General features: G+C 42.5%; 1 protein-coding gene across 1 annotated transcript in view; it reads left to right on the top strand.

Moving 5' to 3' along the window:
- The window catches only part of PTPN7 (protein tyrosine phosphatase non-receptor type 7), a 219,391-nt gene that overhangs the window by 64,292 nt on the left and 142,891 nt on the right, over positions 1–12,208 (top strand). Inside the window, exons 3-4 of the mRNA XM_078644166.1 lie at positions 6,926–7,109; positions 9,036–9,120. Of these exons, the coding sequence (XP_078500292.1) occupies positions 6,926–7,109; positions 9,036–9,120 (269 nt within the window). The remainder of the gene's footprint in view (positions 1–6,925; positions 7,110–9,035; positions 9,121–12,208) is intronic.

Raw genomic sequence — 12,208 nt, 5'->3', positions numbered from 1 at the left:
GGTACTTCAATATGATTAGTAAAATTTGTCATTGGTGACAGTCATGGGTCAGAAAGCTGTTTCAATTCATTATTGAGAGGAGTTCATTATTGAGAGGAGGTAGCCTTACAGTTAGAGCAGTCATTCTGGAAGCTGGGGAACCAGGTTCGAGTCTCAGCAATGACGCTCAACATCCTGTGACTCTGGGCAAATCACTTAATCTCCCCATGCCTAACAAAAATGAATGTGTCCATCTGTAACTAAACTGGTACTCATGTAAATCGCTCTGATACCCAATGTCTTGGGTCTAGTTTGCGCTATATAAAACTCTAAAATTAAAAAATGTATATATATTTGTTTAAAATTTCCATTTAAATATATGAGACATCCTGGATAGTTCCGAACAAGGGCAATCGCTTCACCTCGATGAAGACCATTTTTTACACCAGCAATATGGTCATGAGCCCCCTTATTTCAATACTGTAGCAACAGACCTTTGATGTAATGAAATACGGAATATATTAATGTCAGACCCCTTTGTGGGGTTGGTCAAATGGCAGACATGTGCTACCGGGCTTCAACTGTGGTGGTCGAGGTCATTGAACACTGATTTCCTGGGGTCCGTTCTACTAGGTCTCTGCAAAATTGCCCAACTACAACTTTTAATTGAATTTGCTTCTACAGTAATGAAGGAGAGCAGCAAATGGTTTTTCAACAAGGTAGAGTGTGGGAAATGTAGGCAACAGTCACAATAACGTATGGTTCAGCCCTGTGCTTATCTTTTTTATAAAAGTCTGTAATTTAGTTTCACAGAATAAAAATACTGTACAGTTCAATACGAATCTGTAGACCGGGCCTGCTGCTCAGGGCCGCCTGGAATAGGGGGGTTTGGGTTTGGATCAGGCCTAACGGTTGGAACAGGTTGCAAACCAGGGAGTAGAAGGACACCAGGTCTTGCAGGTAAAGAGGGTTTTATTGGGATAACACGTTTGGTATTGAGCATCAAAGTTCTCCTGGTTCTAAACGTGAGTCTTTCCCTGGCAAACTGGCTGGGATCCGTTTTCGCAGCGCGGGTGTCCTCTTCCGGGTCTTCGGGTTTCAGGGCTTGTCCTTAAGGTCTGGTCACGGAGGCAGCTCGCCGCTTCGGAGCCCATGTAAAGGAAGCCAACAGAGAGGGCACCGTTAGTTCAATTGCCTTCTGGGGAGTGCACCTTTGGGGCCGTGTGAGGTGAGGCTGGGAGGAGTTCACCAGTGTATAACGTGCAAGTAAACCTCTGTCAGTGACGTGGGGGAAAGGCGTACAGAAGGTGAGGGTTAACCACGGGGTAAGGAACACAGAAGGAAGGGAAAGACGCGGGATACAAACACGGGTCTATTTACACTAATTACACACTCTTCCTTCCCGCCCACACTGCCATACGCTGCCATACCTGGGTCAGCCACGCTCCTCCCCTGGGAGAGTGGCACGGTGGCTCGCGGTGTCGTTGGCCTCCTGGCACTCCGTGGGTCTCTCCTCCTCCTCCTCCGTGATGTTCTTCGGGGTTCCCTCGCTGTCCTTCGTAATCGCCTTCTCCGCTCCGTTCAAACCGCTCTCCGACGCCGCTCCTCGCCTGCTCCTCCTCCGGGGTGATGTCACACACCTCGTACCTTGCTTCCGGGGGTTTATCCAGTCCGGGCCTGGCGACGTATGTAGGGGGAGTGGTCTCCTCCTCCTCCGAGAACGCCCACTTAAAGGCGCCAGGTCCCTCATCCCGTTCGTCGAGTCCGGTCTCCCAGGGGTCCGTCTGCAAGGAAGGAGGCACAACAGAGTCATTCCCGGGAGCCCACCACTCCTCGGTAGCACTCCGCCTCGCATCGTTACAGAATCATAACTATGGAGTTGTAATTCCAACTACAGTCTTCAGTAAGGCACTACACCTTCTCTAGTACCCTGTTCCCTTTCTAGGAGATTTCTTTTGCTAGCCATCCCCAAGGAGGATGCAGGGATAGACTTTAATTAGATGCAGGAACACATCAAATCTATTTACTTCACTAGTTATATGCACAACTACATTCAATAGTATGTATGTGTGTGTGCATGTAGTATAGCTGTAGCAAAATCCTAGCCAAATGGCAGTGGAAAGCTCTATAGGATCCAAGACAAGTAATGCATAATTATAGAGGTAGCTGGTTGGTGGACTGTTGATACATTTTAATGTAGTGTGCTTTAAAGAGGTGCACCTTCGACTCTTTCCTAAATTGGATCGGTGTTGGGTCGGTCCAGATGGATTCAGCGATGTTGTACCAGATCCTGGGAGCATGAACAGAAAAAGCCTGCAGCCTTGTTTTTTTCTTTTTCACACCTCTGAGACTGTAGTCTGATAGTATCCTGGCTGTAAGAGTACTGAGAACCAACAGAGATAGTGACCTTCTCTGCAATTAAGCACAAGTGTTGGTTGTGACGGTTTTGTAAACAATGCAGTTGGTTTTAAAGATGGTGAGGGACAGCAAGGAGTGCCAATGGAGTTCCTTCAGGATGAGGGCAAAGCGATCATATTTATTCATGCCATAGCTAAGAAGGGCTGCAGCAACTAAGATGCTTTTAAGGCATGCCAGTTTGGAGTCTGGAACGCTATGGAGAAGGACGTTACAGGTACCACAATCTAGAAATGAGAGTACAAGGGCTTGAACATCAGTTTTGAAGTGTCTTTTTGGAAGAAACTGGTCCATGTCCTTAGAAAAGAGAGCTGGTACCAGGCCATATTATTTTTTTTGACAATAAGTTCCTAAATAAATGATAACCTCTGGTCTGGGGACAATGGAAATCGGTGATGCCTACTCAGGGGATTTGGACTGCTTAAAAATTTTTAATAATATTGGCATATTAATTAAGTATCTATACATAAAAAAGCAAAATATTAGAAGAATTGGAAATTTAGTTAATATCCTAATATTAGTTTGTGGGAGCAATGCAAGCAATGCAAGGGCAATGCAATATAGTGTGGATAATGCATGGTCTCTTTTCAATTTAGAAAACTTCCCATTAGAATTTGGATTTTTTATATTTGATTGTGAATTAAATGAGATACTTAATCATGTGTGTATTTGTTTGAGGAATGTTTGTTTCTGTATTTTTTGTGCATTATTTTGCAGTTTAAATCATTAGGAAATGTTAAGTCTGAGGCCTCCATATTTCAGTAATGACTCAGTGAGGGTCCCTAGATTCCAATAATGATTCAGTGGGAGTCCCCAGGTTCCAGTAATGGAACCTGGCAGTCCACAGAAGTTAGAAGGTTAGGAACGACTGAAGGATAAAAACACTGAGAAAGAAAAATAACAAATTGAAATGTGCAAAGAAAAAAGAAATGAGTGAAGCAAATGAATAGAGCACAAAGTAAGCCATGAATGTACCTGTGAAGGCATAAAAGAGGGAAAGAAAGAAGGAAATGAAAAATACAATGAAGGAAACAATGATGGACGGCAAATTAAAGACAAATGATAGGAAGTTAATAAAGTGGGAAGTAAAGAAAGGATGAACAAAGAATTGAAAGAAGGAAACAGATTGAAAAAAGAAATATAATGGAAGGACAAAGAAAAAAGAAACATAGTAAGAAAGAACAATAGCAAAATAAAGAAGTAAAGATAGAATGAAAGAAAATGAACAGGAAAGAAATGGGGAAAGGGAGAGAGCACTAATGAGTGAAAAAGACTGAAGGAAGTAAAAAGAAAGATGTACGAAAATAAACATTGAAACTATAAATGGAGAAAAGAATGAAGGAAGACTAGAAAAAAGTCAAGGAAGATAAAAAAGGAAGGAAAGAAGTAGTAATTTAAAGTGAAGAATTAACAGGCTTGGGGGAGGAAGGAGGAATGATTAAAGGAACATAAAAAGATAAGATGAAAGTAAAGAAAATAAAAGAGAAAGAGAAATAGAGATGAGAGAGCTAAAAGAACAGAAAAGGGAAAGAAAGAGCTAGCAATAAAATAAATGGAGTGAGAAGAAAGAAAGAACGAAGGGAGGGAGGGGAAGGAAGGGAGTAATCAAGGAAAGAAAGAAGAAAAAAGAAAGAAAGAAGAAGAAAAGAAAGAAGGAAAGACAGAGAGAAAGTAAAAGAAAGAAATGACAAGAGTAAATCAACAAAGAATTAACGAAGGCAAATATTGAACAAATGAATCCAAGAGGTAACACAGATGTAAAGAAATGTGAAAGGAATGGGAAGTGAATAAAACAGAAAAAGGAAGAAAAGTTGGAAGGATTAATGTCTAAATAAAAGGAAAGAAAGGGAAAGAATAGGAATAGATTTAAGCAAGACAGACAATTACAGATAAATAAAGTGACAGGGAAAATATAAAATTTGGCTAGGGCAATAGAAATAATGATAAAGCATGAAACGAGATGAGGAAGGAAGAAATGAGCTATTCGAGTGCAATTAAGAAGGCAATAAAGACAAAGATTCAAGGAAAAGAACAGATAAGAAAGGATGGGAAGAAAGAAAGTGAAAAAAGAACTAGAAAGATCAAGGTGGAAAAAGGATGAGTGAAATAAAGGCTGGGGTAGAAAGAAGTGGATAAGAAGAAATATGCATGCAAAGATAAATGAATGAACCATATTAAGGACCCAATTTAGAGTTGGCAGAGAGGTTACTCCATTCCAGTGGAGACAGAGTACCCTCTCTTTGAAACTTTCAGTCCACCTGTCTGATTCATGGTTCGGCAGACTAAGAGCTTGTAGATGATAGAGCCTACTCTGGCTGCTTTCCAACAGGAAACAGGTCGTCAAATGGCTTGCTGTCACCATTGAGGACAGTACTCTCTCCGCCAAGCTCTAAATGGGGCCTTTAATTTTTGATTAATGGAAAACTTTCAAAAGTTTGGAATAAGAGTCTGTTACCAATCATGGGTGCACACAAAATCTTTCAAAGGCTGTGTATGAACCACCATGATGGTGGGTTATAAAAATCCATTGTGTTAATTGCCATGTCAGGGGTGAACTCTCAATGAGGCAGGTGGAGTAAAGACTAAATGATGGATGTCAAGGTAACTGCAACCCTCACTGCCTTTACTCCATCACCAAAATCTAAAACAAGCTCAAAGTCATCAAACAAAATGGGTAAAATATAAAAAAAAATGTAGGAAACGAAAAACATAAGACAATGGTAAAAAAGGTGACTATAAAGTCTGCAGACAGAAAGAGGATGGTAGCAAGTAAGAAAATATATATATTTTTAAAACAGACAAATCAAGCAATATTGAGGAATGAACAAAGGGAATAAAGGAATGAAATAGAAAAAAATGAAAACAAGTGGATCAGGTGAGCAAAGCAAAAGAGACAAAGAAAACAAGAAAGAAAAAACATACGAGGAGGTTTAAATCAAAATACGGGGGAGTAGAAAATGGAATGAAAGTTAACCAAAAGGACGACACCAAAAGTATGATAAGAAGTGTGAAATGTGAAGTGGAGACATGAGAGGGAAAACTGAAAGACAGGCTGAAATTAAGAAGGAAAATAGGAATAAAAGAAAAGAGAAAGAGACTATTGTGGTAGATCAAAGAAATGCATCTAATAAGTAATCACTAGCTGGGAAGTAGCAGTAGTTTGAAGTTTTAAATTGGGGAACAGGGATAACGGTAAGAGAATAAAAGATTCAGGTGACATGGAAGCTGAAACAATGGGGTAGAGAGAATGCTAAATGAAGGAGATCGAACTGAAGTTATAACGCTAATTAAGATTGGGATGTACATTCTAGGCATCATGCCAGATCTAGAATTAAGTATCCCCCTGGGGCATATTGCAGATGTTGTAGGCATTGTGATTACTCCTTGGCATACTGTGGCCAGTCTAGGAACGATGATCGAATCATCATAAAGTGGTCCTACACTGTATGTTTTCAGCATTGTAGCCATAGATGCTTGATATAAACCATTGTTTTAAAAATCAGAGCATTTGGGGCATTATGGTGTCACTCACCTGTGACTAGCTTTCTAGGCATTATGCGGCCCTGGGACAAAGAGGATCTCATTGGCATATAATGTGAAACCCAGTCAACATTTTGGCCACAGCTAGCAGCACAATAGTGGTCAACAATGACTTGCTGTGGCCACCCTTGTCGTCTGTAGCACATCGCAACAGGTGTGCGTTCCTGATAATTGACAGCTGCCACTAACATATGATGCACATAAATAAATTGTGTTTGTAATACGAGTCAGGTTCTGTCTCTGTGGGGCAGTAGTGCATGTGTGCTTGTCATGAAAATGCCAAACTTGTATTTTGTGTAGCTCAAACATGTTTGGCACTCCATAAAAATATTAAGGATATCACATAAATGCATCTTTAAAATTGACTGTAAAACGTCTTTTTCAATTAATTGCATTTGGAAATGGTATTATCAAAGGCATACTTTGAGGTCCTATTAGCAACATTTTCTTAGCAGATGTAATCCTAACATCCTCACTAGGCAATCTGTATCTTTTCTGTATTATTCCATAAGTGACCTTTTTAGAGCCTCCTGGACACATGTAGATTTTTGCCGAATTCTTCGAGAAATGCGCTGTAAAATGTGTCATCTTATCACATTGTATTAAAGCAATCCTTGGGAAGGAAAACATGCCTTGGGAGAGGAACCCTCAGAAATTTCAAGAGAGGGTCAGGATTGCTCACTTACTCAGTGCCATTTATGACATGGTCAAAGTTGGGGGAATACTATTATTCCATCTACTCTCTTTTTTTGAAACTCACCATTTTATAAATAAAAATTATTGCTACAGTTATCAGGATTAGCAACCTAACGCAAGATTGATAAATGTTTGGTCACATACGCCTCCATTGTAAGCCTTCTTATTTCTAGGTCTCCATCGCTCTATGTGCCTCTCATCACCTTCTCCCAATGTCCCTTGTGTAATTGGTGGATCCTGCAGTCTGTTGGAGCTATGGTCTCAGGATTTAACTGGTCCCTTTCTTCACACACAGGAGAGGGTCCAATGTCTCGCTGACCCTGGACATGAGTTCCTTGGGTGCTGTTGATCCGATTCTGTCCATCACAACCCCTAAAGAGATCACGCTGCACTTCCTGAGGACCTCGAGCCGCGTGCTGTCAAAGGATAGACTTCAGGAGGAAGCCAAGAACCTGAAGGCCCTAGAGGAGCAGTATGCAGTATGTGCCGTTACTATTTGCTGTTTGAATCCATTAATAAGAGCTGAGGTTAATTAAAAGGTTTAAATGAAAGGTTTGAGATCCATGTTTTTATTATAGCCCTAACGAGGTGGTATCTGAAGCGGCAGAGATATTAGAAGATGAAGTTAAAAGAGAGATACCAAAAGGGAAGAAAAGGATACTGCAATAAAAAAGGGAAATAGATATCAAAAGAGGGAAATGCTGCACACAAAGGAGAAGGGTGGAGAGAGCTATACAGCAAGAACGGAAAAAGTAAGAGAGAAACAGAAACAGAGAGACACATAAGTGATATATACTGAGAGAGGAGGAAAGACAGAGAATAAATGAGTGAGAAAAAAAGGGGAAGAAAGAGTAAAGGAGAAATAAATAGAGGGGCAGAAAAAGAGGCAGAAAGGGAAGGATAGAAATGGAGAGAGATATTCTCTGCAAGTACACTAAGTAAGTTAAGCACTCCCCACTGACATTTGAGGTCATCTGTAGATCACAAGTTCAAATCCCATCAACGCCCACTCAGCCTTCTATCCTTATTAGGTGACGAGAAAGAGATTCTTTGAAAAAGGTGGAGAGAAATACTGAAAAAGAAGGAGAGACAGGGGTTAAATACTGAGAGCGACTTGTGGAAAGAGAAATACACAGAAAAGTTGTAGATACTGACATTATTTTGTTTTATTTATTTTGTGGAGCTTCTATGGAGCTTTCTCCGAACCACTTTACAGAAATATGAGGCTGTACAGTAAATATATGCACAGTTTAACGAAATACAAGAAAGAGAAAATATGTCCAGATGAAAACAGCTGACACGAAAAAAAGTATACAATGGCATGTTCAAAAATTTGCATTGGAAACATTGAAAGAGATATTGAGAGAAGTGGTGCGGGTGATACTTAGAGAGACACTGAGGAAGATGTCGAGGGAGAACAAGGGAAACAGACTAGGAGATGCTGCGAGGACAGGAACGTTCGATAATGAGAAAACCAAACCAAGGAGAGCGAGACACTGAGAGAGCAGAGAGAGAGAGAGAGAGAGAGAGAGAGAGAGAGAGAGAGAGAGAGAGAGAGAGAAGAGGAAGAGGATGGAAACATACACAATGAGGAAGGGCAAGCCAGGGAAAGGCCGACAAGGATTTCGAAAAGAGGGGGTGATGCTAAGGAAAATGGAGAGCCTTGTACCGGTACCAAGAGACAATATGAAACCGCTGCAAATAGAAAAACAAAAAAACTCTAGAGAAAAGTGACTGAAAGTAAAAGCTAGAGGTACTGAGAGAAAATTAGGAGGTATTAAAACATAAAGAATAGTTAATTCTAGAAATACGGAGATACAGTGTGATGGAGTGGGGAAAGAGAATGGACTGTCCAGCTGTTCCGAACTTAGAGAAAGGCTTTCTTTTTTCTGAGAGAGAGGTTACACTTTTTTTAATTCTTTTTCCAATCTCCCTTAAAAATTCCACATTGTAATGAGTGAAAGACAGAGTAAGAACTGCCTCTATCTTTCAGTACTATTTGTCCTCCGAACAGCAACTGCCACATCTATGTTGGAACTACAGATTCGTACACAATGTGATTTCTAAAACGAGGTACAACATGTTTCTTTTAGTAACTGCATGTTTGTGTCTGCCGTCAACAGATGTTTAGTAACAGGCTGCATCCTCCCTTTTAAACTGAGCGTTGAAAAAGAGCTTTGCAGTGTCCCGTCTTGAAGTGCACAGGTCCTGTGATGGCACTTCCTTAAGTACCACAGAGGAATATGATGTTAGTGCCATTAAGCATCTTTGTTATGAATAAGGAGCATGTCCAACAACGTGTCATGGACCTCTAGAAGAAAACAGTCTCCTACTGGCGTGTATGTGACATAAAAGTTCTCAGTCTGCAGCTTCTACTTCACACGTCATGTTTCCATTTCTTGCAGAAAATCCCACCCAATTATGTAAATCCAGAAGAACTAGATATCCCAGGTCGAGCCAGCAAGGACCGCTATAAAACCATTTTACCAAGTAAGCACCTTATGCCTCTCCTTCTAGGTGTTGGTCGGAAGCCATTTGATACTTAATAAGGGAACACTAGAATGTATGTCTTGAAGCATGCTGTCTTTTACTACCCATTTCCTTCCTTGCAGGGGGCCCATGGTGCTCTTGTTGTTCCATGGCAAATCATTATATAAAACTGTGTTTGCATTTTTTCTGTTTTATTTTTTTTGCGTCTAATGTTCAGGGGGACAGTACAAAAGTTGTGATAAACCAACAAGACTATGAAGGGGCTGGGGACCAAAGAGGTAAAAAGGTTCCTGGAGGGCAGTGGGATTTAGCTAGAATTGGCAAAGCCAATAGGTATTGCTTGCGACAGTGGGGCACATTCATAATGGTTTTGCCAGTGCTACTTTTGGTAATTCAATTGCTTATGGCATAATTCTTGACGATGGCCACCCATGCATGTGCACGGTGGCTATTCTGGAATTGTTGTTCCAATATTGCACATACTGGAACGGCAGTCCTGGATTGGTTTAACCCCTTCTCTGCGGGGGAAATTCCCCCACCGTGCAGGGGGCTGGGGGGTAGCGCGGCGCCACGGTGCTTGTGACGAGAACAGCTCGTCATGAGTCACAGTGGAGCTGTGCTCATGACGAGGTGGTCTCGTCACGACCCCGCCCACTAATTAATTCGGCCAAACAGGCGGGGAATTAATTGCGCGTGGGCGGCGTGGAGCCGTTATGACGAGACCAATGACGAGACCAGCTCGTCATGAGTAGAGCTCCACAGTGACTCATGACGAGCTGGTCTCGTCATGAGCACCGAAAAGGTTAAAAAACAATAAATGATGGACAGACACTGCTGTATTGGGAGCGGAAGGCAGGCAAAGCATTGGGATGGGGCAATAAGCCAAGTAGGCACAGAGCAGAACAGTTTAAAAAATAAATAAAGTGAGCGGGCTGTAAAAATGGCAAGCAGAAAGAGAAAGTAGAGGGAGGGAGAGACAAATTGTGCCCCATGCAATGCAGTGCAATGAGCAGAGGAGCAATGGAAGGATAAAACACGTCAAATCAAAACAGAGTGAGACATTCCATGTGTAATGACTGGAACACAGAGGAAAGCCGCTGCATCAAGAGCAAGAAACTGAGAAATACTATGTGTTGCCTAACATCAGAAGCAAATAAATCTTCGCGATTGTGAAAGTTTTCACGTCACAATCGGCTGACTCCAACTCAATCACTCCCTTGCAGTACATCTGCAACAATCTCTCTAAATCCTTCAACAATTAAATCACCATCATTTACAACAACTTCAGCCGGCAACCTGACCTGACAGACCATGCCTAATGCCTCCCGATCTTATTCAAAGAACACATTCTTACCAAATGGCCTGTCATCACACCAGGACAAACTGCTACCACAAGGAAGTCCATCCACTCAGGGGCCCCATTGAAGCCCTGCCCCACCACACCTACTCCAGAGATTGCAACTCATCATTGCCATGCTCACTCCCATTCTAAATGCCTCCACCTCTTCTGCGGCCTTCCCAGATGCTTGGAAATATACAACTGGCCTTCAATTGCTGAGAAATCCCTGTTCAGACCCCTCAATGTTCGCCAAATATAGACCCTTCTACCTGCTAGAGTTCCAGACCAAGGTCTTAGAGAAAATCATCAACAGACACCTTACCGAATACCTCAATGACCACCAAGTCCTCAACACCACTCAGTTTGGTTTCAGACCAAACCACAGCACAGACACTGCTTGCTCTCAATTTTGCCGCAGATGACATCCGCGTTGTAGCATCCAGCTACAATAAATACAACCACTATTCTGGTATTAACTGGAGCTTTATTATTTGCATGGTACTCCTACCTTGTCCCTGCTCTAACTAACCATATCCTGCGTCCACTCCTCCTCTTCCTCTCGCCCCCTAGCTCCTCCCACTCCCAGCTACTAGTGTGCTAACTTCATAACATCTCCCCCCTTTGTAACAAAACAAACAGAGCATACTGACTTCTTAGTCCATCTCCTCGATCAGTCTCTTGGGTGGACGTATGTCACGATGAGGTCGTGGCGACCTGGCCCTCAGACCATCAGTACTCAATGTCTCAGTGATCGGAGCAATGTTCTCTTGACCATTTGGCTGTGGTTCTTCAACTCTGGGATTGTTTATGTCACTCATCATGGTTCTCGAGGTGTCAGTTGGCAGTTTCTTGAAGTGCGAGATGTTTCTCGTAACTCGCCGCTGCTCGGACTCCGCAGTTACCATAGTCCCTTTTCTTCTGGTGACCACCAGCGGTTCATCCTTGAATGGACAGTCAGTCTTTTTCTGCGTCTCTTGCTTGACGATAACATTGTCCCCTTCATTTAATGATAATGACCGTGCTCTCCTCCGGTTGTCGGCATAGGCCTTCATTTTTCTTTTGTTGCGGTCATCAGTGGCTCTCATTTCCCACGAGTCCTTCTCAGATGATGATGCTTCCAGGGCTCCATCCCACGTGGGAATGCGATTCCTCATGGGACGTCCCAGCATGAGAGTCGCCGGGCATTGGCCAGTCGTAGCATGAGGAGTTGTACGATAAGCTCGAAGGACTTCATTGAGTGCTGTTTGTAAGTCTCTCCCTTCCACGGTAGCATGTTGGAAGGTTTTTTTGAGGGTGGCCATGAACCTCTCAATTGTCCCATTCGCCTGTGGCCAGAGAGGCGTGATCCTGCGGTGATGAAAGTCTAGGTGCTTCGCAAAAGCAGCAAAGTCATTTCCGTTGAAAGGAGGTCCGTTGTCTGATTTAACGATCTTGGGAACTCCCCACGTTGCAAAGACTTCATCAAGGACTTTGAGAGTACTGGCAGTGTTCGTGGATGACACAAAACAGGCAATGGGGTACCTGGAATACTCATCAATGATGGCCAGCACATATTTGCCCGATGACAGGGGTCCATAAAAGTCTATGGCGATTTCTTGCCACACACCACTGGGCAGGCTGGTCATATGTAAAGGAGCTGGAGGATCGCCCTTGCTGGTGAGTTGGCAGAGATGGCAATCTTTCAAGGTGGCTTCCACTAGTTGATCAAGGAACGGAAACCACACTCGTTCCCTTAGTGCTCGTTTGGTC

This window comes from Lissotriton helveticus, chromosome 5_1, assembly GCF_964261635.1.
Source record: "Lissotriton helveticus chromosome 5_1, aLisHel1.1, whole genome shotgun sequence".
In the NCBI taxonomy this organism is placed as follows: domain Eukaryota; kingdom Metazoa; phylum Chordata; class Amphibia; order Caudata; family Salamandridae; genus Lissotriton; species Lissotriton helveticus.
The sequence above is the reverse complement of the archived record's forward strand: the minus strand, read 5'-3'. Positions and strand labels throughout refer to the sequence as shown.